The sequence below is a fragment of the Haemaphysalis longicornis genome, unplaced genomic scaffold (genome assembly GCF_048455015.1).
Source record: "Haemaphysalis longicornis isolate Haplotype H1 unplaced genomic scaffold, Haemaphysalis longicornis Haplotype H1 scaffold_7, whole genome shotgun sequence".
Lineage (NCBI taxonomy): Eukaryota > Metazoa > Arthropoda > Arachnida > Ixodida > Ixodidae > Haemaphysalis > Haemaphysalis longicornis.
This window is the reverse complement of record NW_027526422.1, coordinates 142,498,431-142,523,694: the sequence shown is the minus strand read 5'-3', so window position 1 is coordinate 142,523,694 and position 25,264 is coordinate 142,498,431. Positions and strand designations below refer to the sequence as shown.

Sequence of the window (25,264 nt, the reverse complement as noted above, 5' to 3'; positions counted from 1 at the left end):
TTAATTGATATATTCTAACACGCGCAAAGCAGGAGAGCCGTCTTTTTTATGCGCTGGTGCCACATGCTGTGAGTTGCTCGTCTGCGGGAGCGCCGTCGACACCACAAGTCAGAAGCATCGTCTGCTCCTCGCGTAACAATGCCTTCAGAAGTTCCGTTGATAAAAATACATTACTTAAATGCCTTTAACATTCTGATTTTCCATCAATGAGTGCTGTTCTGCCATGTTAAGTACTATTTTCAAATTATAATATTGTCTACTCGCGACAGAAATATCGCCTGTTAACGTAGCATTACGCTGGCAAGTCTGCTGGCGTAACAATACGCGAGCAGACGACACTTCTGATGATCTCCCAGACAATCATCACACGGCAGCAACCTCTAAACACGACCACTGTTCTGGTCTGCGCGTATTAGTAAGTGTGCATTAAGCTCTGCGGATAAGATATTTTGCACATAATGGATCAAGAAACATTGCGTTTTCAGCACACGACGCGCAACAGTCCGCAAAGCTGCGCCTAATTTCGCACAAAACACTCCGGAACAACCGTCTGACAGCTGGATAATTTGGTTGGCCCCCAAATTGATGTGGTTGCCACTTGTAATAAATTAGCTGGCGCCTGGATTAAATTAGATGGCCTTTGGATTAGATTTTATGACGCTTGAAATATCTTGGCTGGCACCTAGAATAAATTGTATGGTGCATGAAATAAATTGAGCGGGAAAACCTGTACTTCCTTGTTCGGTACTATCTTTGATATCGCAACTGCTGTACAGATCTCTATCGAACTCCTCGACAGCTATAACATTTTCATTCTTATTTATGATGACTGTGGAAAAACACGATGCATCATCTCCGTCGACCTCATCATCATCAGAATCATAATATATTTTCATTAAAGAGTCATCAGAACGGCTCTGTGCGTCTCGTCCCCTTTCCAACACTTCTGGTTGCGAAAAAACGTTTCTCGAAGTTTTCCGAGCTCGCGACGAACCGCTGGGAAAACAGGGAACCAGGAACCTCTAGAGGTGCGCCACACCGACCGGATTTTCGCTTTCTTTTGACCGCCTCCTCAACTCCGGGTAAGAAGGAAAAGCGCCCGTTTCGGCGGACCCATTCAGAAACTTGAGGACATTCTTAAAACGAAGAAGAAAGAAGCCGGACCCATTTCTGCTGCACCTTTGCCGAAACAAATGACATGCGCCTTCGCGGTTGCGCGCCTGCCGGTATCATCACGCCCACGTTTTCCACGTGAGTCCTATCCCCACGCCTAACAACGTCTGTGACGCTGCACGGGCCCGTGGACGCCTTTTACGAAAAACGGCAGATTATTCGGGAGCTACTGACAGATGTGATCGGAAAGGTCGAAGATTTCTTTCGGTGGCGCGCCGACCTATACGTGCATTGACTCATCTGTTGAAAACTTTCAGTTACCAAAACGATTTCTTGACCCAGATTAACAGACATTTAGAAAATGCAGTGGATACTGGGAATCTGGATACTGGGATACTGAGAATCTGGGAATCCAAGATGTTTGAGGCATTTTTTAAAACAATGGCGATATCGGCAAAGGTGAAACAAGAAATGAAGATAAATGATGGCCGAGCTAATCGGCAAGCTCTTTCAGAACAACAATTAGATCTGATTTCACGCAGCACCGAAATGATGAGAATACTACAAAAAATACTGAAATTGCGACGGAAACAATATTCTCTTAGCCTTACAACACCAACACGAGCACTGTAAAACAGAAATGAGTTGGCAAGACGTACTGTCAATAGTCTTGATTTCTGCGCAGAACACATGAACCGCCATGCGACCTACATTCACTGGTCAGGTAAAAGAGAAGTGATTGCGTCTCGAATGAAACATGCGCGACCAGATTAGGACGTGTACGTGTTGACCCCTGGGATGCCTGGGGATCCCGAGGTGCTTAAATGATTTAAAACTTTTCGCAATCGCCTTAATAGAGATATAAACAAGCCAGGGGTAAGTACTTTACCCAACAATTTTAATTAACAAACCCCTTTAACCAACAAGTAGCCACGACACAGCCGCTACTTGTAAAAAAATTAACTTAGTGTTTTTTACAGCTAGCTCGCCGAACACAATGACTGAAGTGGTCATTGACGGAAAAACGATTGCTGAGTCGGAGCATGCAGAGGCATTTAATGATTATTTCGTTAGCTTGTCTTTTTCAACCGGTACTGGGGATATTTTAAGATATTTAACAAACCCGTGCTCTGACACGATATTTTTGCACGCTGTAACAGAGGCTGAGGCCTACTCAACTATTATGCATTTAAAAACAGTAGCTGTACGGATTATTTTGATATTCAAATGCGTCCACTAAAATTAGTCACAGATATCGTTGCACACCCGCTGTCACATATATTTAATATTTGCCCTTCTAGTGGCACCTTTCCCGCGGCACTGCGAACAGCTAACGTTACAGTTATTTATAAAAAAGTGATAAGAATAATTTGGGAAATTATAGACCCATTTCGATTTTACCTATTATTTTGAAAGCCTTTGAGAAACTGCTGCAATATTGCATCTCAACATTTGCAGACAAATACCACCTGATAAATGATTCACAATACCATTTCCGAAAGACGCATTCAACAGAACTTGCAATGCTTACAAAAAAATTTCTGCTTCAAGAAATTTAAAACAAAAAAATTGTACTCGTAATATTTGAAGATTTTAAAAAGGCTTTTGATTGTCTTAACCGCGACATAATGTTACAGAAATTGCAATATTACGGGAGCCGAGAGACTGGCCTTCATCTCATGTGTCCCATAAGGGAGTAATTTAAGACCTTTTGTTTCAATACTTATATAAACGATATTTTACAGATTAACCCCCATGTAAAATTCATCATCTATGGAGTTGATACGACCTTGCTTATTTCAGATGAAGACTGCGACAAATTAATCAACCAAGGACATAAAAATTTTAGGTAAATTAACGGAATGGGCTTTCTTAAAGAAAGCCCATTCCGTTATATTTCGAAGAAAAAAAGCCGATTCCGTCCGATGGCTTGGTTATTAATACTGAAGAAAGAAAAGCCTCAATATCACGTACGAAAGGCAAGCAAGCAAGTGCCAGCCAGAATCTATACGTGAACGGTTCTCCAATTGAAATCGTAAAGACGTTTAAAACATTAGGCACAATATTTTCGGACACTTTACTTTTGGATACGCTCTGCGATCACGTTATGCAGAAATTATCTCGAGCCGTGGGTTTGCTGTACCGTAATCGTGATTTACGTCCAGTTCGAACCAGACTTATTATATACCATTCTCTATTTCTTTCTGTAGTACAGTACTGTTTTTTAGTGTGGGGCATGCCAACGCAGGCAAATATTCTAAGGTTGACTAGTACGCCAAATAAAATAATAGGGTAATTGCTAGCGTCCCAGCGGATAATAAAGTAGACACGCAAATGAATCATTTTCGTCCAATTGGTATAGGGGATGTTTACACCTACCGTTTGTGCAGAGCCTTGAACATGGAAGAATAGCGGCATTTTAGACACCTATTCAGTCTGAGTAATTTAGTCATAAAGAAACATGTGCATGAAACACGTCGCGCGAAGTATTGGAAGATGGGTTTAAATATAACTAATTATGGAGATCAAATGTTACGCACAGTAATTTATACGATTTTCAACTACTTCCATGAGAAAGGTATAGATTTTTACAAGCTTACTGCTAAGTAAATCTAAAAATTCTTCTGGTAAACTTTGTGGTTATCATTTTCTACACTGTGTGTGTGATTCAGAGATTGTTCGAAGTTTTCTGGTTTGTTTAAAGTTGTCGCCTATTCAACTGTAAGCAACTGTACTGTATTTTTCAAGATGCCTAATAATCATGTGTGTGTGCTAATATGCATAATTATTTTACTGTTGTATCCCAATCTGTATTGTCACTTTAGTTCCCGTGTATGATTGCATAGGGAAGTTACCAACCCGGTACATTTTAACATTTATAACCCTTTCACTGATTGTTACCTGTGAAACTCTCAAAAACCTAGACCGTTTGCAATCGCGCATTATTGTTATTGTGGAAACTTGCCTAGCAATAGTATAGTTTGTATAGTTTGTGTATTTGTGTGCCGTTAGTTCATGTTTGCCGGGCTACTAGTAAATGTTAAGAATAAATTTGCACGAGAATCGTTCCATCATTCAGGCGTGTCCCCTGGAGCAGTGTGTTACGATTCAAACTTGCCACCCTAGATATGGTATCGTCGGACAGAAACGTCCCGCACTCCGCTGGTTTTTGATCGAAAGTATTTGTTCCGGGAGCGAAGTTTTCTAAATCTAGGTATGTGCTTCGAAAGGGAAACGGCCATCCTGCAAGGAAGTTAATGGCAACTGTCGAAGTGTAGGTTTTGTTGCAGGGCTGTCGGTTTCCTGTACGCACAGGTCTCCGGAGAGCAAGCCCTCATGCGAACCCGAAATTTCAAGAAGCTAATTTCGGTGCGACCATTCTCTTAGGTGGATGAAGTATTAGGATAAACCGTGTTAATTTACTCTACAAAAGCAGTTAGTCGTTGCTCGGTGTCTGTCCAGCTAATGAAAATGTCAAGGCATCGCTTCTACAGTGCGAGTGAACTGTCTGCAGTAGAGAGGAGTTTATTTTCAACATTGTGCGTAAATATGGAGGCATAACTGGGTGCCTTCTTTGTTCCCTTCGCAGTGCCACTTGTTTAGAGAAACAATTTCTTTTCAAATTCAAAACTGGTATATTCCAATGCAAGGCCCGTTAGTATCACAATAACCCTAGATTTGAGAGGGGTCACATCGCGGTGTTCATTGTACGACTGAATGAGCACATTGATGCCATCGCTGTGCGGAATGTTGGTATAATGGCAGGTCACATTCAACGTTCCGAGAAATGCACCGTGCGGCAGAGCCATGCCCTCTATTTTGTGGAGAAAATGGTTTGTTTGTCGTAAGTATGACGGAAGTTTGGAGGTATGTCGCGAATGACGGCATCCCAATAACTTAAAATTGGCTCTCTCATGGTGCCTATTTCCGAAATAATTGGTCGCCCGGGACTTCCAATTTTGTGTAAGTTTTGAAGCTTGTAAAAGCGGCCGACCACTGGATGGGCCGATGTTGGTACCCTTTCAAGTTTTTTATAAATTACGCTTGCTTTCACAAGTTTCCAAAAACGTCATTTAGAATTTTTTGGCGTACTTTTAGTAGGGTCTGATAAAAGGGGCATTAAAAGTTTCAGTCGCTTAATTGCCGCTCCCGTTCTTTGACGTAATCATCCGGTTCGAGAATAACAATTCTCCCTCCCTTGTCGGCTGGTTTGGTTACAATTTCCGGACGGTTACCCAATGCATTTAGAGCGTCGTGTTAGTTTTTTGTGATGTTGCGATGGCGGTTATGGTTTCATTCGTATGCGTGAAAAACGTCTCTCTGGATGGCCCCAATATAAAAGCCGAGATTTTTTCCCTTTGAACACTGGGCGTACAGTGGTGTTTGGCAACAAAAAATGGTCTGGCGCTCTCAATACAACTTTTAAGGAAGTACTCTCATAAACGGGGTGTACGGGCTAAATTGTCTACATCTTTCAGTAGAGGTAATTCTGAATAATTCCCGCTGCTCGCGCAAAATGTGAAACCCTGGGACAAAACGGGTTTCTCAGTGACGCCTAATTTATTCTTTGGTAAATTACCGATATTATTACCCACGTCCCCACAGTCAACCTGCTGCTGTGATGCCTCCGGCATTCCGTTAACTCTTTGTTCGCAGTCAATCGCATGCAAAGGAGGCAGAATCGATTGGCGTCAGAGGCTTCCCACATACGACCAGCCCCGCCCTGTAACGTTATGCCTCGCGAATTATTTAGACGTCATTTTTGGAAGTTCTAAGGTTTTTTGGTTTAAACAAATTCAGCTCCGTGACCTCCTGCTCTGAGATTAACGCGTTCTGCCTGGCTCGACGCTCCTCTCCCACAAGTGATGTTAAAACTTTTTCCGAGTGCCTAAATATGACCGGGAGTAAATTGCAGAGACGCGTATTTGGTATTCGATTCCTTTTCTGTACATTCTCGTTGGATAAGTTCTTCATTGCAGGAGGCAGTAAATTTGAATCCCTTTCGGTACAATACCTTCTAGCTTAAATTTTCGAGATGCGGACATGAAAGTCTTGACGTGCGCGCTTGCCCACAGTTTTCCAGAGTGTTAACAATTCTTTTGATTTCAGTATTACGTCACCTGGAGAAAACTAAGTCCGCAGAAAGTCGGTTTGCGCTTAGCAATACAGGCCCTGCACGTTGTGTGTGGTCGTTTTCGTGTTGTTTCCCATGTGGGCTTTTTGTGACGCTTGGCTTGCATTTCGGCGCACCCCCGCCACCCTGAGCCCGTACGATTTCTCCGAAAGCTGTAATTCCTGAAGAACTGCCTCAGGTCAAAACGTTAAAATGAACGTTTTTTGTACGTCAGATGAACGTCAAAGAACGTACTTCTACTTTGGGCGTTTCTCTGCCGAAAATGAGGACCAAAGATCATTACTATATATAAATATTTACATATATTACATATTAAACAGGAGCATGTGGGAAGTGGTATATAGTTTTAAAAGAAAGAAAGACACTGGAGAAAAAATTCCCGCTGGGTGGGATGCGAACCAACGACCTCCAGAATACGGGTCTGGTCCGATGACCACTACGCTACCGACAGGGCTTCCTCCGATCACCAATGTAGTTTAGGAAGTCAATCTGCGTTTACAGGAGCACCTAGAATACATACCGCAGGTATGAGTTATTTTTAAATGTGACACCTTAAAAAGCAATTTCGATCCTGCAATCTTTCCGTAATTTATCCCACCTTGGGAGAGACTTGCATTCGCCCCTATGCGACGACGACCCATTCCCCGATCCAAACTAGCAGCAAGGAACAGTACCTCCGCATCCTGGCCAACGAAAAAGCCGACGTTGGGTTCATATATTCACCGATTCCGCGATCCATGACAGAACATCCGCTGTTGCTTGCACGTGCCCATGGTTCCACAACTAGGTGGTTCTCCCAAAATTACGAACACCTACGGCCTCTCAAATGAAGTGAACTCTTTGCAATTCTGGGTGCAGTTCAAAGAATCGAGACCCATTTTCAACTATGCACACAAACAAGTTCTGTATCGTCACTGACTCGTACGTTGCCCTCCGCAAACTGAACAGGACCTTCACGCTGACCTCCATGGCTACCAACATTCTGTACATAGCACGGGACCTCTCTCATGTAAGCATCATAGCATCTCATAGAATAGAACCGCATGGTCTGGACACCTGCCCACACCGTTCAAGCAGACGGCAAACGAACAGCGACAACGCTCTCCGGGAGTGTCTACTATATGATTCAACTGTTCCCGTTACCACTTCAGCAAGATCCCACTCAACGAGCACATCTGCACCACTTTGTCAACAAAAGCTACGTCAAGGTAGAGTCCCGAACCGGCACCGGCTAGACGAGGCCTCACCCCGTCATGTCCTTGACCCACTAAAGAATCTTCCAAGAACAGGAGAGGTCTTCGCAAACAAAGTTTAGCCAACTAGGCCTATAATCATTACGTGATTTCGAAGTGGAGAAACCGAAGGCGTTTGTCTTTATTCAGGTGCCCCACTGTGACAGCAACGAAATGCCCAACTTTTTCCACCTTATTTGGTCATGTGCAACCTTCTCGGATGGTCGTGAGGAGTTACTTGTAAGCGCCATGGTTCATACTTCGGCACTAAAGCATGTCGAATGTGTTAGGAATAACCCAGAAGTGTTATAAAAACCACAAACTTTGCCCCAAAAATGGTCTCTGTAAAGTGGTTTAATGGCTGATCGACCATCTTTCAAGCAAACCAGTCACAAATGGACACCGCTGCGCCTACATCTTGCAACACTAGCTGTAATGGGCAATCAAGAACTCTGCCGCGTACCCCCTGCTCTCAATAGAAGGCCGGTGTGTGTTGCTCTAACAGGACTTCGAGAGACAGCTACTTTGATAAGGCTACTTGAACATTACGTAGTGAGATATACTAGAACTGATTAGTGACTTCATTCTTAATCTCTTTTTCCATCCCCTACACACAAGGATTTTTAGCCTCCTCCCTGCATTAAACTCATTTATATTTTCAATAATATTCTAACAACATTTTAGTGGGCCCATTTTAGTGTCTATTGGCCGAATAGCAAGCGCAATACGAAATAGAGGTGAACAGAACTCGGTTTTCTTCTATCTAATTTATTTCAGTGTATTTATATATTTTGTATGCAAAACCACCCCTGGAAAAAATCGGATGAGCGCTTCATGCTTCATACTGACCAGGAGTGTCCTTTGAAGGCTGCTATGTGAAGAGCGTTAAGGCCGCATTTGTTGGTGATTGTAAAATCCACGTTTGGTAACTGGACGAGCTCATTCCCAATCTCTGGGTATCCATTGGCAGCAGCAACAAGGAAAGGAGAATTTCCGTTGTCGTCCTGCAAGGAGAACAATAGAAATATTAAAAAGCAGGATTTCATGCTTGGTGGTTCGCGGTGATTTTTGAAGGAATAAATGGTGCAAGAACAAATACTGTCCAGCGAGTTCTGTGTTGATTTATTCTTGCTAACAGTGAAAATTATTGCAGTTTAAATTGCAAGTTGCATTAATTTACACAACCCCACAATCACGCAGTCTGATATAAGTGGCACTCCCTTGGTGGCGCTCCCTTGCTTCTGTAAGGTCTCACATGAGCTCCAAACAGTACGGTCTGCTACGAGGCCGCAATCGTGCTGTCAGTTCCGTTCAAAGTGGAAACGTTGTGTCCCATGTTGGGAGATCGCCTGCAGCTGGAAGATGACCAGGACCGAAATGCAACGCATTTGGTTTCGGGGTGGATGAATGGATGAAAAACTTTTTAGTCCAGCAAGTAGTGATAATCAGCCACTCAGAGTGCCGCAACCATGGCAGGATCGAAAGGCCAAGCATCAGAGCCACGTCGTGAGACTGCTAGGCACCCCAAAGATGCACCTCCAGGTTCGGACTGTTGGCGCAGCAACCCACTTGGACGCGCCCTTGATTGTCAAGTCTTCAAGTCGGGCTCAGGACCAGAGCATGTGCTCTAGCGATGCTAGAGCACAGTTACTCAGGCAATAAGGCTGCCTATACCTCTCAGGAAAAAAGATAAGCAGCCTTCGCAGAGAAGTATATGTACATCTCTGCAGTAAGCGGAAAGTAAGTGCCTGAGCCGTGTTTAGTATGTCATCCGGAAAACCGACAACCCTGCGGTTAAGAAAAAAATACTTGTGATCTCATTGTATGTATAAGATGTATAAGGGGAGTTTCTGTTCTCAGGAAGTACCGCCGCACGGTGGCGCAAGCAGAATGTAAGGTAAGAGTTCATGCTGCCGCATGAGAAAACTCACGGAGATACACAGAGGCTCCTACAATCACCCTGAAATGAGAATGAAGCCAACATATGTAGCGCTGAGCAGCTCCACTGGTCTGCGGAATTCTGAAAGCCACCTTACCTACAAAGCCGTTTCGAAACCCCCAACGGCAGAATTTAAATCGCCTTACACAGAAGGGCTCAGCATATCAACCAGGGCGAGTGCCATAGGTGCCTTCTCCGTGACCTCCGAGATGTTAGTTCGAGCATAAGCAGCGTTGACAACCCTGTCCTCTGTGTCCACGACCACTACAGCAAATTTAAAATGAGAGGAGAGACCAAGGACCGAGACGTCCCGGTGATACGATGGTGATTCTATTAACAAGATGGCGGATGGAGAAAGACGAAGCAGCTCGAGCGAGAGCTGCTCGCGAGAGATTACAGGCACCGATTATGATATTCGCATCGGTGCCGCGATGCTGATTAGAAAGTTTCTACAGCAAACACCTTCCTCTCCTCTTAAAAAAAAACATCAATGAAGCAAACCTTTCAATATCATTGCGAATGAGGTTCAGCAGGCACGTTCCCTGGCTTTTTTTTCTATCCACATTTCCATTTTGATGCCACTTCTGGGAAATGGCTTCACGTGATACCGTTTAGGGGCCTTCAAGGGAATACTGATGTGACTCTGCGCTATCCTGTCCCGGCGAACACCTGTCTCAGAATCTGGCGACCCTCGCTAGTACTACAGATATTCACCCTCTGCGGCTTCTCCTGAGCATCAACTATCTCATTAAAAGGTATTATGCATGCCCACCTGGAGATGCCTGTCCTTCGTGGTGCCCATCGGCACTCCGAATACCTTATATGTGATCTTACTAATCTGCGTGTCAAGGTTCTTATTGTCGGAAGGCTTCCACTTATGCATGGCCATCATATAGGTAAAATAACACAATACAAAGGTGTGTATTACCTATATCATACTGTCCTCCTTCAACGACTTCTGACTATTGGTCATTACCATATTTAGGCCAACAGCATTCTTTGTCTTGACAATACTTTTCGCGGTTGTGAGCGTGTACGCGCCGTTCGACTCGATCAGCATTCCCCCAATGCCTTCAACTTATCTACGATAGGTATAAGATTACCATTCCTCGTGCGAAGCTGATTGCTTAGCTCGTCCACGGCAACCCGCAACCCGCCCTCTGCGCTTGGGTGAACCCCTTGTGGGTCTATACAGCAACTGCGCTGAGTTGCCAGGGCAGCAGGTTAAACCCATTGGGACCAACTGAGTATCGATCACATCTTCCAACTCCTGCACAGCACTCTCGATATAACCCGCACTACCCCTGGGATGGCATATGGTCACGTCATCTGCATACATGGTGTGTTTAATTCCCTCATCTCGAAGAGCTTTCTGGCCAGTCCCATGATAGTCAGATTGAACAATGGTGGCGAGGTGACAGCCCCTGCTTCAAGAAACAACGTCGCATACTCCAGTTCCACAACTTTTAGGGTAGCCTTCCTACTCGACCGGAAGGACTGACAGTCGTGAAAGCGCGCGAAAGACCAAGATCCAAAATGGGCTTAAGATTCTAATAGTGCCGAACGTTGTCAAAATCCTTATGCAGGTCCACCTCTAGGATTGGATTAACGCCTCCAGGACCTCCGTCAATGACCTGGTGCTTGATGAGCTACATTGCGTCTTGAATCGACTGCCCACTACCTAAAGCAATCATTGTGTGCGGGTAGACTTCGTTTTCTTTAACGTACCTATCGCAAGCTGACTGAGCCCCGCATGCACTGCAAACTTGCCCATGCACGAAGGGAGCAGCATGGGCTTTAAGTGATCACTTCTCGGGGCTTTTCCAGGCTTAGGAATAGGCACCGCGAAAGAAACATGTCTCCCACCTCTCCGGAGCTGCCGCATCCCTCCAAATAGCAATAACATTACAGTTGAAGGCCGTAACTTTCCCCGACATGCTACATTTTTGCCGCCGTTTACCGCATCTTCCCGCAACAACCACAGAGCAAACAGTGTCACCACTGCGACGCAATAGGACATCGCGCCGGTGTTTGCCCCCCAAAAAACAGCTCGTAAGATGTGCGAACAGCGGCAAGCAGTTTCCCCCAAACGCAGACCCCGCAACGACCCCTATTAATGCGAGGCTCACTGCGTAAACTGTAACGTAGAGCACCAGTCCTCATCCGCAAAGTTTCAAGCATGCACTGACACTACGAAAGCTCTCCGCTCCCATTTCCAAGTCACACAGCGACGTCGCCAAGAACCCCCACCAAAACGTAACGACTTACGCGCGTAGCCACCGCTCCCTACAAGTAACCGCTTTGACCTTCTGTCCCAGTCACACGGACGGAGCAAGAGCCGGGATCATTCAAAACAACGCAGCCGTAGTCTTCATCGCCATCCGGGCACATCTAGCAAGCTTCATCCACAAACGAAGAGGCAAGGGCAGAACAAGGTTCACATCGAGGCCTTCCAACAGGCTCGGTCAATTGTCCAAGCGACGTCACCTTCCCAGCCCCATCAAGATCCGCCGCAAGACAAGCAAGATCCGCCACAGATGAGCGGCCAAGCTAACCCACCGACTCCTCCCCACTTATAAACACCCGATTCTGAAGCAACCTACCTTAAACCTAATATACACAAAGGCAATACAAAATTTGCAGCCACCATCCCCCTTAGCAATAGCACAGCAGACGCACAAGACCATTCAACAGACGCTCCCATGGCTGTTAAAGCAAATACTCGCCTCCCTTATTCAACAAGCTCTCGCCTCACTCAAGAACATGCTACAACAGTAAACAGCGCGCCTCCAAGCCGTAGAAGAGGAGAAGAGGAGAAGATGCGGCATACCTCTGCCCCCCAGGGCCAACGTATGCAGAACATGTCTAGGATGCGAAAGCAATCAACTCCAACCCTTCAATCACTCACAATATGGCAATGGAACTGTAGAAGTCTCCGCCGAAAACGCAATGCGTTACTTCAACACACGCTCATCCCCAACAACAAACCGGATATTATTACCTTACAAGAAACTAAAGGAGACTTTTCCCTCCCGGAATGTGATCGCTATGTTCAGCCAAGCATTATCCTGAATACGAAAGGGATGCAACTGCTACCCACGCCAAGAACCATGACAATTACCTACGTAGACAAGACGCTCCCCACCATCCAACTGGATACGACGCATTTTAGTACCTCCGGAAAAGAGCACGTAACTACTACTACGATGGTTGAAGGTCATAACATAACAATTATAAACTGCTATTGGCCGCCCAAACAAACAACCGCCATGTTGCCCGCCTTCCATACGATGTATATTGCAACCCGAAGCTCAAACACGCTCCTATTGCTTAGATATTTCAACTCTCCCCCCACCTGGGGCTACACTCGAACGTCCCCTTTAAGTTGTATTTTGGATGAATTTAACAGCCTTCATCAATGGACCCTTATGAATGACATTACATCGCCCACGATGCTCGGCTCCAATTAGGAGGCGGACACAAATCCCGATCTTACTGGGATTCGAGGTCTGGTAATCACCGCCTGGGACAGCACTCTCGGGATCGACCACAACATTATCCAAATAAGTGTCCCTCTCACTCGGTCAGCAAGAATAAACCGATCAAACAGACCCACAACAAGTATAACAAATTGTCCGAACGTCCGAAAACACCTCCAAGGAATTGACACAAGCGGCATTCCCCTCGCTGAATGCAGCAACGTCATCTTCTCAGTGTTACCTCAGCACACCAAAAGAATAGCCCGCTCTGAATCCAATCCCTACATTTACCAGCACCTCCTTACCCTCTAGACAAAGCGCTGTGCTATTGTCAAACGCTGGAAACGTGACAAGCATAATGGCGTGCTCTATCAACAACTTTACCGCCTCAATCACGAAGCCCAGGAGTACGCCGACAACTTAGCTACACAGAATTGGCTTTAAGTATGTGAAGGACTCAACAGCAAGATTCATATGGCAAGGATCTGGCAACTGTTTCGCGCACTACTGCGACAACAAAAACCAAAATACACCGTCCAACGGCTTTACTTAGCGATAGGAGGCACACCACATGACGTCACAAAACCGATCCGTACACACTTGACCCCCTTTTAGTGCCACACGCATTGACATCATCTACATAGAATCAGCCCCAGAAGATGAAAATGAAGAAATATATTCTGACTTTTCACACGGAGAACTAAACAGGGCACTGCATGAACTCACTCGCAACACGGCCCCGTGACCCGATATAATTACATACAGAATGATCGGCAACCTGCCTGACGAGAAACTTGCAGAACGTCTAGACCATATCAATCGGGCTTGGAGACCAGGAAACCTCCCCCCTAATGGAAAGGAGCTCATGTTGGCCTCATCCTCAAATCAGGAAAACGACCAAACACACCCACCAACCTTCGCCGTATCTCCATGACATCGTGCTTTGGAAAACTAATGAAGAAGATGGTGCTCGCTAGACCGGAATGGCACCTCGAAAACAACGCCCACCTGCCAGCCACAATGGTGGGATTTTGAAAGCATGTGACCACAGAGGACATTGCCGAGTGCATTCATGAGGACGTATACGCACAGCCCAGTGCAGCCCAATTACACACCATCGTAGGACTAGATATAAAAAGCTTCTGACAATGTGCTGAATGACGCGATTCTTGTCAGCCTCAAGGAAACTAGACCGTGTATCCGTATTTTCAATCAGGCTAGAATTTTATAACAGACCGAATTATCTGCGTTTTTGGACCTGATGGGAAACCATCTCGGGCTTACCCACTTCACAGAGGCATACAACAAGGATCCATATTATCACCAACGCTTTTCAATCTAGTGATGAAAAATCTCCCCGCCAAAATGAACGCTACCCCAAATCTTCCATACGCCATATACGCTGACGACGCCACACACTGGTGTACAAAGGGTAGCCTCGGCGAGTAGGAATACACGTTACAAGTGGGCCTCGATATCATCTGCGGGCACGCCCACGACGTCGGACTCACCTGCTCAAACCAGAAATCAGAACCGAGTATTGCACAACAGAACCGAGACAAATAACCAATATCGCAACCTGATCACTCTCACAGTAAACAATTTACCCATCCCTCGCTATAGCCACATCAAGGTCCTGCGCGTCACCCTCCAAGAAGACGCTAAAAGTATAGAATGGGTCAAATCCATCATTGCTCAAATTACCCAAATTCACCAAATGCTACGCTGCATGACGCGACACCACTAAGACCTCCAAGAACACGAATTACGCAAAGTAGTGGAAGCCCTCTTGTCCTTGCGCGTCATGTATCCATACCCTTTTCAGCGCATTACCAAGACACGAGTCAACAAAATACAAAACAGCCATCAGAAAATGCACCCGCATCGAAATGGCAGTGCCTCTCTACGCTCTCACGGCAATAATTAATGACACTGCTTTCCACAACACTCTTGAAGAAAAGCCTCAGTTTATCATAAAGCTCAGCACCACCGACAAACAACTTCAATGCAAGGGGGGGAAATAATTCGTGCCCTCGGGTACCACCGACCACCTCCAACCCATCACTCCCCCGCCGCCACCCTGGGAAAGCATACCAAGAATCACTGTGCTACCCATACCAAATCACATGAGCCGAGCCACAGATGAAGAACGTAGAGCACCTCGCGCTCATCACCTTCCCGAACCAATCCATGACACCTACTACATAGACGCCCGTTTTTTGACCATACAACGATTACGGCATCGTTTTTCCCCTGCACAGCTGACGTACGGCATCACGTCAACGGCCCCTCGCCCACAGCTACATAGACTCAAGCCAGCGCAGAAGCCATTATACTTCACAAGCGTCGGACCACCCTCATTACAGTCCACACGGACAGTCAGGAGCACCACGAAGCTTCGCCGCGAATGACATCCCATCCCATTTCCGCACTCGCCTGACAACATACATGCACGCTGATCCCCACCTACACGTTTTCCTCGAATGGATCCCTGGCCACCAAGACACAGAGGGTAATGAACAAGCTGATGCTCTGGCCCGCGACACCCATTTCCCGGGCAGCCCTCAGCAGTGGCCTGAGGAGTACAATCCAAAAGAGGATAGAGCACTGCATCATAACACGCGCCGCGATCATCTCAGCAACATCCGCAAAGCAAGAATGGTACATCCCTCCCCATCTAAATTCATGTCACGGAGACACGCTACATATATTAGGCAGGCGCAGACATTGTCACACCCCTGTGATCTGTTCCTCCACAACATACAGAAATCACCAGGCCGTCCGCACTGTCAGGTATGCGGTAGCTATCGTGACAATGAACATACATATTGGCGCTGTGTACGGGCGACCTCGTCATCCACATTTCTTTCGACCAACTCCTTCCCCCCTGATATTCTCAACTCGTGGCCTAGCTGTGCCGCTGCCCACGAAAACCTACGGGCAGCCCTGTCGTCCCTCTTGGCTACCCACATTGAAACTCTTTGTGCACATTGTGACGGAACAAACCCGCGAAGGGGAATGACGCCACATTCTACGCGGAAAAGCCGACGCTGAAGGCCAAGCGCCTGCTGAGGAGTTGGAAGAAGAAGAGGTGAACGAGGCACGGGCGCAGGGAGCGAGACGGAGCCAGGGAAGAAGGCGGACTGAACGGGGCACGGCTCTGTGCGACCTCAGGGCAAGGCGTCTGGTCTACGTGCCACAGTGAGGCAACGCCGTCGCCAGTCTCCGCTACGGTTCCGGGCGTCGCCGCCAAGGCCCGGGACATCGTCGCCAGCAGGGGCCACCGTCGACCGGGCTCCGGCGTTCCGAACGGCGCGTGACCGGGCTCGAGGCGGGAGCAAGGCCGTCAGCGGACCCGGCGGAAAGTCTTCTGGCTTCGGAACCTGGGTAGCCAACCTCAACGACGCGGACACCGCTACGAGGGCGACGTCGGCACCCGCGTCCCTTACAACCGACTGTGAGCGTTTCCTGCCCTCGGGACGTTTACGCGGGGACGGTGCGCGGACTTTGTAGTTGCGGGCGCTGGAGCGGGCCGCGTGGGCTGTTTTATTATCTGAGTTTCTCCATAACGCTCTGTGAATTCCCTTTTGTCATTGCTTAAACCATCTGTGCTGTCCAGTCTGTAAATATAATGCCATTTCCTCATCCGCACCAAGAGCGTTCCATCCGTTTCGTGTGATCCGGCCCATTTCATTACAAAAAGTGGCGAGCCTGCCAGGATCCTATCATTAACATCTGCGGAAATTGGTTGAACGCTGTGGGCGGACGAGTGATCTGACAGTTTGAAGATGGATTTGGGAACGTTAATGGCAATAGGGTCACAGTTAGGCTTGACGGGACCCGAACTTCGGGAGTGGATTGAGAACAAGCGTGCGGAGGAGAGGGCTCACAGGGCAGCCGAGAGAGAAGCCCTTAGAGAAGCAGCGGAAAGAAAAAAGGAAGCTGACGAAAGAGAGTTGGCACTCCTCCAACTTAGGCTGCGCATTCAGGAAGGGGCGCAAAACACTCCAGCAGTTACTGGAGAGAGTAGCGCTGGCCTCAACACGCTTGTGATCAACCCACAGAAGTTGCTACCCTTGTTCGATGAGAGGCGAGACGATTTGCACGCCTATCTGCAAAGGTTCGAGCGCGTAGCAACGGGTCAGGGTTGGCCCCAAGACAAATGGGCTGTTGCCATTAGTATGTGGTTGTCTGGGGAGGAACTTTCAGTTATCGGCCGGATGACTGCAACAGAGTCGTTGGACTATGCGAAAGTCAAGAACGCTCTGCTGCAACGGTTTAAGTTTACTGCCCAAGGCTATCAGGACAAGTTTCGCAAAGCACAAGCTGAGGATGGCGAAACAGGGAGGCAGCTAGCAGCAAGGATATCCGGTTATTTCGATCATTGGATTGAAATGACCGGGATTCCAAAAACATTTGAGGGTCTCCGCGATCACGTCATTGCGGAGCAGTTCCTCCGCTGTTGCCATCCGAAGCTGGTAGTCTTTTTAAAAGAGCGCCAGTGCAAAACTCTGGATAACTTGGCAGATTACACCGACCGGTTTCGGGAGGCGCAAAACCTCCAAAATCTTGGGAAAGGCCCAGATGACGCAGATCAACCGCAGAAGGATGCGCAAGACGCGCAGAAGAAGCAAGCTCCCAAGTGCTTCTTGTGCAACCGGCCGGGCCACCGCGCTTCGGACTGCCGCAGCACCGCAAGGGATCCACTGCAGTGCAGCGCCTTTGTACGTGTCGGACACAAAACAGAGGACTGCCAACCTGGGTCAGACGGTGAAGAGCAGTTTGCTGCTTGCGCACTGACCATGGCCTCTCCAAATCATCCGGTGTGTAGCCAGCGGAGTGCTTCCGGAGCAAATGCTTATTCTTTCGCCCACGACCGCGGTCAAGTCACTGGAAAGGACGCGTTTTGCGTGAATGGCATGGCTGTCGTGGAAGGCCGTGTTCAAGGGAAGCCTGCTACAGTCCTTCGGGATACTGGAAGTAACACCGCCATCGTTCGGAGAGATTTGGTTGAAGACGGTTGCTTAACCGGAAGAACAACACGTGTGTCACTTATAGACGGCTCCATGAAGCAATTAGCCCAGGCGAGGATCCATGTCGACACTCCGTACTTCGTAGGTGAACTCACCGTATCGTGTATGGAGCGGCCGATCTACGATCTCGTCCTCGGGAACCTTCCAGGTGTCAGAGCGTTGGGCAACCCGGATCCTCACTGGAAAGGTCCAGGCGGGCGTTCACTCAATCTAGTGAAGGGTATCAACAAGGAGCTTGTCTATCCGAGCAAGAATGTTTTGGTGTCGGCCGTCGCACAGGTGACCCCATCAAACATCAAGGCCTGGAAAGCGCTTGTGATTCCGACCACGGACACAGAAAGAGAACAGCTCGCACGGGAGCAGCAAAGCGATCCTTCGCTCAGAAGCTGCTTCCACAAGGTTGGAGAAACAGTCTCATCAGGGTAAGGCGGGAGCTACCGTTTCGTCAAGACCAGCGACGTCTTACATCGTCACTTCCACCTTTCAACGGGTAGAAGATTCACACAGGTCGTTGTGCCCAAGTCCAAAAGGGAACCTATCCTTCGATTTGCACACGAAGGCTTCGGCGTAATTCATCAGGGCTTACGAAAAACCGTCTACCGCATCTTAGACGAGTTTTACTGGCCGGGTCTGCGCGGAGACGTCAAACGCTTCGTCAGGTCATGCGACGGTTGCAAGAAAACATGTACGGGCAGGGTTGGAATACCACTACATGGAATATCTCATCGCGTTGCTGGGTACAAGCAAGAAAAGTGCGACTTCGTGGAAACGAATGGGTCTTCCCTAAGCCACGGCATAAGTGGCTCGAACCTACCTCGTCCACGGACCTTACAGAAGATCCTTGAATTAGAAGACCAACTACAAAAAAAGCCCTGCAGTGCTTTCTCAGCTTGACTGGGTGCTACCAGAAGTTCATTCCGAATTACGCTGCCATTGCCGAGCCTCTAACTGACCTGATGGATACAACAGAGACAAACTGGCTTGCTTGGGATGAGTCTCAGGAGGCCGCATTCAACACCCTGAAGCAAAAGCTCTCCCAACACCTTACAGGACTAAACGACTTGTCTCCACCGGGAACCCACGCATCGGACACCAACCTTGGCGCCTCTCGTGTAGGCCACCGTAGGAACAATTCTTTGGAACCTGTCTCCCAGGCTCTTACTAAACAAGAGAGCAGGATTAACATATTTTGGCAATACCTACAATCGGCTAAGCTTGTCCACAGTTTTGCACTGCAGCTTGCCATTGTACCAAAATATTTTTCGCTGATTTTGTGACGAGCTCTCCTACTGTAGGAGCTTACCGTATTATCTTCTTTTTCCGTGCCTTAGCAACTTGCATGCTTCCGTAGGACACAATTTTTGTGAGGACAATGTTTTTGTGTATGTTGGACTGTTTTGGACTCTGCTTTGGACTGTAGAATAGTTGTTCTCCGAACAACTTTCTTAAGCGGGGGGTAATGTGATGGAACATACCCGCGAAGGGGAATGACGCCACATTCTACGCGGAAAAGCCGACGCTGAAGGCCAAGCGCCTGCTGAGGAGTTGGAAGAAGAAGAGGTGAACGAGGCACGGGCGCAGGGAGCGAGACGGAGCCAGGGAACAAGGCGGACTGAACGGGGCACGGCTCTGTGCGACCTCAGGGCAAGACGTCTGGTCTACGTGCCACAGTGAGGCAACGCCGTCGCCAGTCTCCGCTACGGTTCCGGGCGTCGCCGCCAAGGCCCGGGACATCGTCGCCAGCAGGGGCCACCGTCGACCGGGCTCCGGCGTTCCGAACGGCGCGTGACCGGGCTCGAGGCGGGAGCAAGGCCGTCAGCGGACCCGGCGGAAAGTCTTCTGGCTTCGGAACCTGGGTAGCCAACCTCAACGACGCGGACACCGCTACGAGGGCGACGTCGGCACCCGCGTCCCATACAACCGACTGTGAGCGTTTCCTGCCCTCGGGACGTTTACGCGGGGACGGTGCGCGGACTTTGTAGTTGCGGGCGCTGGAGCGGGCCGCGTGGGCTGTTTTATTATCTGAGTTTCTCCATAACGCTCTGTGAATTCCCTTTTGTCATTGCTTAAACCATCTGTGCTGTCCAGTCTGTAAATATAATGCCATTTCCTCATCCGCACCAAGAGCGTTCCCTCCGTTTCGTGTGATCCGGCCCATTTCATTACACACATCCACCAAGCCCGCCACCGTCGGAGGGCCGTGGTCCAACCCCTTCCTCCGAAGTCTCATAACTACGCGGCTCGGACATGAGCTGCTGAATAAAGTTTCATCTCTCTCCCTATCTCTCCCAAGTAAGGTACGTGATTGACCTCTGGTCTAAGTTCTTCAAAAGGGCGTTTGAAATCCGGTCCGTCCGGGCTACCGAGTGCTGTTATGCAAAATCATGCGTATCTCTCCCATAGAAACCTCCTTATCTAGGGGAAACGTGTCCTCTCCGTGTATGCCATCACCACTAGAAGGGCATCCGGGGCCGCACCAGAGACGTATGTGTTGGCCAGGTCATCAACCAGTTCTTCATCCGAAGCAGACCCCACTGGCTCGTTTATAGCTCTACCGAGGACGTGCCCATGGCATGCTCTCGTATTGGAGTTATTGAATAAATTCTTCCTTAAGCCCCACGACTTTCTGTGGCGCAGCTGCACGTCCACGGAGTTACCTCACCCCACAGTTGCCCAGAAAGAGCTTACAGTACTCAATCCGCTTATTCAGCTCGAAAATCTTTTTACGCAACCTGCAATTAAGGCTTTTATCTAACCAACACTGACTAGTTTCAATCAGATGGACCAGCCTGCTATCCTCACTGTGCACCTCCAAATCCGCAGTGATCTCCGCTTTAGCATCATTTACATCCTCCCTCAACTCGGCGGTCCGATCCTCCTGAGACAGCCGGTGGGGCCTTCAATTTTCTTCTCCCTTTCTCATCTCTCCACCCGGATCACCCGGTCCGATTCTATAACTGGTCCGAGTCTACAACGCTGAATGCCATAGCGTTCCTCCCTGCTGGCCATAAATAAAGTCTTTCTCTCTCTCTCTCTCTCTCTCCTTCCATCAACCTCAAAAGCGACTTGATTAATTTGATGATCCCTACCGACGTGCTCGGCGAGATTGCACCAACTAGGCTTGGTCGCGTTCCTTGCAAAGCAGTGGTCAGGGGCAGTATCCCTATAAGTCAACGTGCTTGTGTGCGTCAAAATGTCTGGGCCAGTGAGCAGCGTAAGATCAAACTCGCAGCGTTCGGTCAGAGGTCCCTGCCTCCCCCACTTTATGCGAAGCATTAAAATCCCCCGCCATGATCAGCGGGCGGTTCACAGCAAGCTTATAAGCCTTATGTAGTATCAGCTTGAACCTCTGCGTCCTATCCCTTGAGGCACTGTACACGATTAGAATAAACACGCTTCTCTTGTTCACCTGGTAAGGAATCACCTCAAAATCCTGGGGAACTGAACCGTAACTCAAAATCATTCACCACCTGTGTCACTTTCCTCTCCAAACCAATTCAAGTCCAATAAGCTCTACATCCTCCGAAGACGTTGAATCATGTTAAGGATGTGGAAGAATTTCCTGCGATGCATCGTTCTGAACCTAAGATTTACCGGTCGGAGGATACACCAACAGACATCCTGACCAAGTATGTAAGAGGCGCTGAAACTGGATTAGTTCTCCGGCGCCTTGACTCTACATCGCGTCTCCGTCAAACTCTAGTGGATCGAACCGAGCGACGCACCGAGATTCAGATGCTGGAGACCATCGTGGACCAGTCGCCAAGATCTCAGAAGTGCCTCTATGGGCTGTGTCTGATCTACAGGTGCGGTTATCGATTCCTGGAATTAGTGAAAAAATCCCACATGCCATCTTTGCTCTTAAGACAACTTTCACTATTTTACATCAGTGAAATGTACGGGGAGGGGTCACATGTTTTCGTTGACTGCTCGGTCACGGCGTCTTCATCGGCAGCCGCAGTGCTTATGCCTGGGAAGAACCTGACCCAACGTTTTAAGATTGCTCACAGGACGTCGTCTGCTGCAGCAGAACTGGTCCGTTTACGCGAAGGTACCAAGGTACCCAATGAAGCGGGGCGCATATGAACAGCTGACCACTGATGTCGCTATCATGTTTAAAGAGTTGAGTGAAAAGGGCCACACGGTGGTGCTTCAGTGGATACAAAGTCAATGTGGCATCGTGGAAATGAGTTGGCGGATGCAGAAGCACAACAGGCACACCACAATAGAACTCTCCTGTCTATGCCGATCACAAGGCAGGATGCTAACGCGATAATCTACCGAGCACTTAAACAAGCTGCTGCGTCGCTCTCTTCGGACGTGCAGATTCGACATGAACGCCTTCACAAGCTCGATCCAGAGCGCACGTTCTGTCTCAGTCATTCTCCTCGACTTCACCGAAGTCAAGAGACATTGCTACACAGGCTGCATCTTGAAGTAGCATTGACCCGGAAGTATCTTCACACAATTGGACGGGTGGTCCTGAGACTATCGAACATTTGCGTAGCGCTTGTCCAAGGTACTCTAGGGAGAGAATGAAACTTGAAACAGCATTACTACGCTTGGACACTCGCCCTCTGTCCGAACAAACGATTTTGGGCACGTGGATTGACTGCAGGAAACAAAGCCGAGCCGTTTAGCCCTGCTTATATTTCTTAGTGACTCCTCTCTTGATTTTCGACTCTAGGCTGCGACAAAATGTAACAAACTGCGAAACAATTTCTTAGTTGTTTCTTTTGGGGCAATTTGGGGTACGCGTACTGCACGAGCGCTATACAACAAATAGTCACCTAAGCTGCTTGAAATGCTAAAACTAAATAAAATATTGAACTTTTTATACATTATATACCTTACAGCCCCGGCAGCGCTGGTCCCTGGCTGAGTGGTATGGAGTGCTAGGTGTGTTAATTTGCACGTCGCAGTTTCGAATCCCACAGGGTATTCTTTATTGGTGAGTTGATTTTTTCGTGTTCGCCGTTGTTTTCTATACTGAGTTTATCATTTTTGGACCGTCACGTACACTGCTCCACGAGCGAGTTCGCTGAACGCGCGCAGACTGACGCGCAAGCGAGTTCTTTTTGGCGTGCTGTTGCCATAAGCACCGACTGCTTACGGGCAGTGGTCACAGGCCAGAATCATCAGACCCTTGGCCTCGTGCGACCGCGCTTTTTGCGATACAGGCGTGTGTGAGGCAAGCTCCAAATATTGGGGAAAAGCACAAGGCATTTAAGCGTCTGCGTTTACGCGGAGGGCGTTCACCCAATGCGAGTACTCGGCTAGTGATTGCTGCGATTTCAAGCCGTCCTGGAAAGCTATTCTTAGTCATTTTACAGCCGAAAACATGGCAGAAGCGTGGTATGGTGAATATTGAGATATATAGAATGCCCATCAAACGATAACATCGTACGTCAAGCATACTCTTTGACCGAAACCAAAACCGAAACTTGTTTGAGTTCTGATCTTAGACATTGACGAATCACGGTGCTGCTCCTCCCGCATTCACAGCCTTTTGTTGGGGCGGCCGCCGCAGAACGTGCATGGTAGTTTTTTGTCTTTCGGCTCTATAAAATAATTACCGACTTATCAACCGGATAAACGATGAGAAGTGTGTAAATTTGAGCCCGTCTACGCTGCAAAATCAAGAGCGGGAGCTTGAAAAATTCCCTTCAGTGTCCCTTGAAGGCGCCGACGCTCCGTAGGCGATGAGGAGCGCAGTAATGGAAGGTTAATGTTGTCCTGTTGGGGATCTTTAAAGTGCGCCAAAATCTCGACCACACAGTCGTTCTCACTTTTTGCCGGCATAATAAAAGCGGCCCCCATGGTCCGGAGCTAAATGGCCGCAACCAATGTAGACTATTCTAAACAAAAAAGCTACATTACTTAATTCTTTATATCAGTTGAAATTTACAGTCTCAGACAGCCTCAAAATTACAGTACAAACTGTTGCTCTGGTTCCCTGGTATAGCGCAAATAGAACCGCGGTTATCGTTGAATAAATCTTCAAAAGTGCTTGGAATGTAGCCTTAGCTAATGCTAAGCCAAATAGCATAACTTCGAAAGTTTCTCTTGTAGCATTATACAACATTTTGGAAGAAAATAAGAAGCGCGATTTGAAAACGGCGCTGTTTGTCGTGTCGAATTTGTTAGCTAACAGGTTTATCTTATTCGCTCAATTCGATGCAAACGTTAAAAATTATGTCGAGGACAGATAGCATGTGGAAGTTTAGAGACATGGTAATAGACAAAACGCAGTTTGCATAAAGAATGCTGCGCAAGAACACAAACTATCCGGATATCGTCAAAAAAGAATTACAAACCGAAACAAACAAGGCAAGAGGGGTTGTGTACCTGGATATTGATGTCCAGTGTCTCTTGGCGCTTGGTCAGTTCACGGACGCATTTGACCAAACGTTCTTGGACGGCATAGTGCAAAGCAGTCCGACTCCGTTTGTTGGTAGCATTGATATTTGCTCCACACCGGATTAGAAACTCCAGGATTTCTGGTTGGTTTCTGTAAAAAGACCATATTTCAAGTAAAATAATAATATACCACCTAGGATATGCGAGAATAATTCTCACAGCAATGAAAGTCAACATGTCTCGCAAGCCTGCAAAGTGTGCAAACGTACCTACATTTTTCCTTTATATTGTAAAGTGGATATAAAGAGTACTTATCCCAAAGTATTTTTAGGGGGTAATGCTCTCCTGCACGTAAGAGCAAGTTTTTTATGGTAAATTCCTTTCTACTCCCCGACATGATAAGTATGAACAATGCTGTGGCAAGCCAGACTGCCCATAACCTCTGGCTTGCGAGGTCATGGGCAGCCGGGCATGACGCCTGGCTTGCCAGATTTATAACAATTTTAAACACGCTAGCCTTTTTTGGACTGTGTAACTGCGTACGCTCTAGTCAGTGGTGTCTGTTCCTAATTCAACCCTTTTGTCGGAATTTTAAAAAATTGACCCGGAAAAACTTTATGTCCGCAAAACCCTTCGAAACTACTAAAATCTAAAGTAACTCATACATGCCCAACGTTTTAGGAGCAAGCAAAACAACCAGCACTTTTGTACCGAACAATTAAGAACACATGTTGGATTGGTTTTTATGACAGCAGGTGAATAATGCTGCTTGAGCTGAAGCTCATGCAAAATAAAATCAAGAACAGCACATAGATTGGGTGCTCGTGCTGTTCTAGAAAGAGATAGAAAAAGAGAAACATTATTAGGCAACATGTTAGTAGCTCCCCCGTCCAGGAAACCAACTCCTCGGTCTTCATCAGCTCTCCCAGTTCACTAGCTGGAGCTGGTCTTCAGGCCGGTAGCTGAAGAGCATT

General features: G+C 47.6%; 1 protein-coding gene across 1 annotated transcript in view; it reads right to left on the bottom strand.

Moving 5' to 3' along the window:
• LOC144145246 (uncharacterized) overlaps nt 1-25,264 on the bottom strand; it is a 329,859-nt gene that overhangs the window by 180,377 nt on the left and 124,218 nt on the right. The window contains exons 11-12 of the mRNA XM_077676783.1: nt 24,279-24,441; nt 8,329-8,483 (exon numbers count right to left, since the gene is read on the bottom strand). Of these exons, the coding sequence (XP_077532909.1) occupies nt 8,329-8,483; nt 24,279-24,441 (318 nt within the window). The remainder of the gene's footprint in view (nt 1-8,328; nt 8,484-24,278; nt 24,442-25,264) is intronic.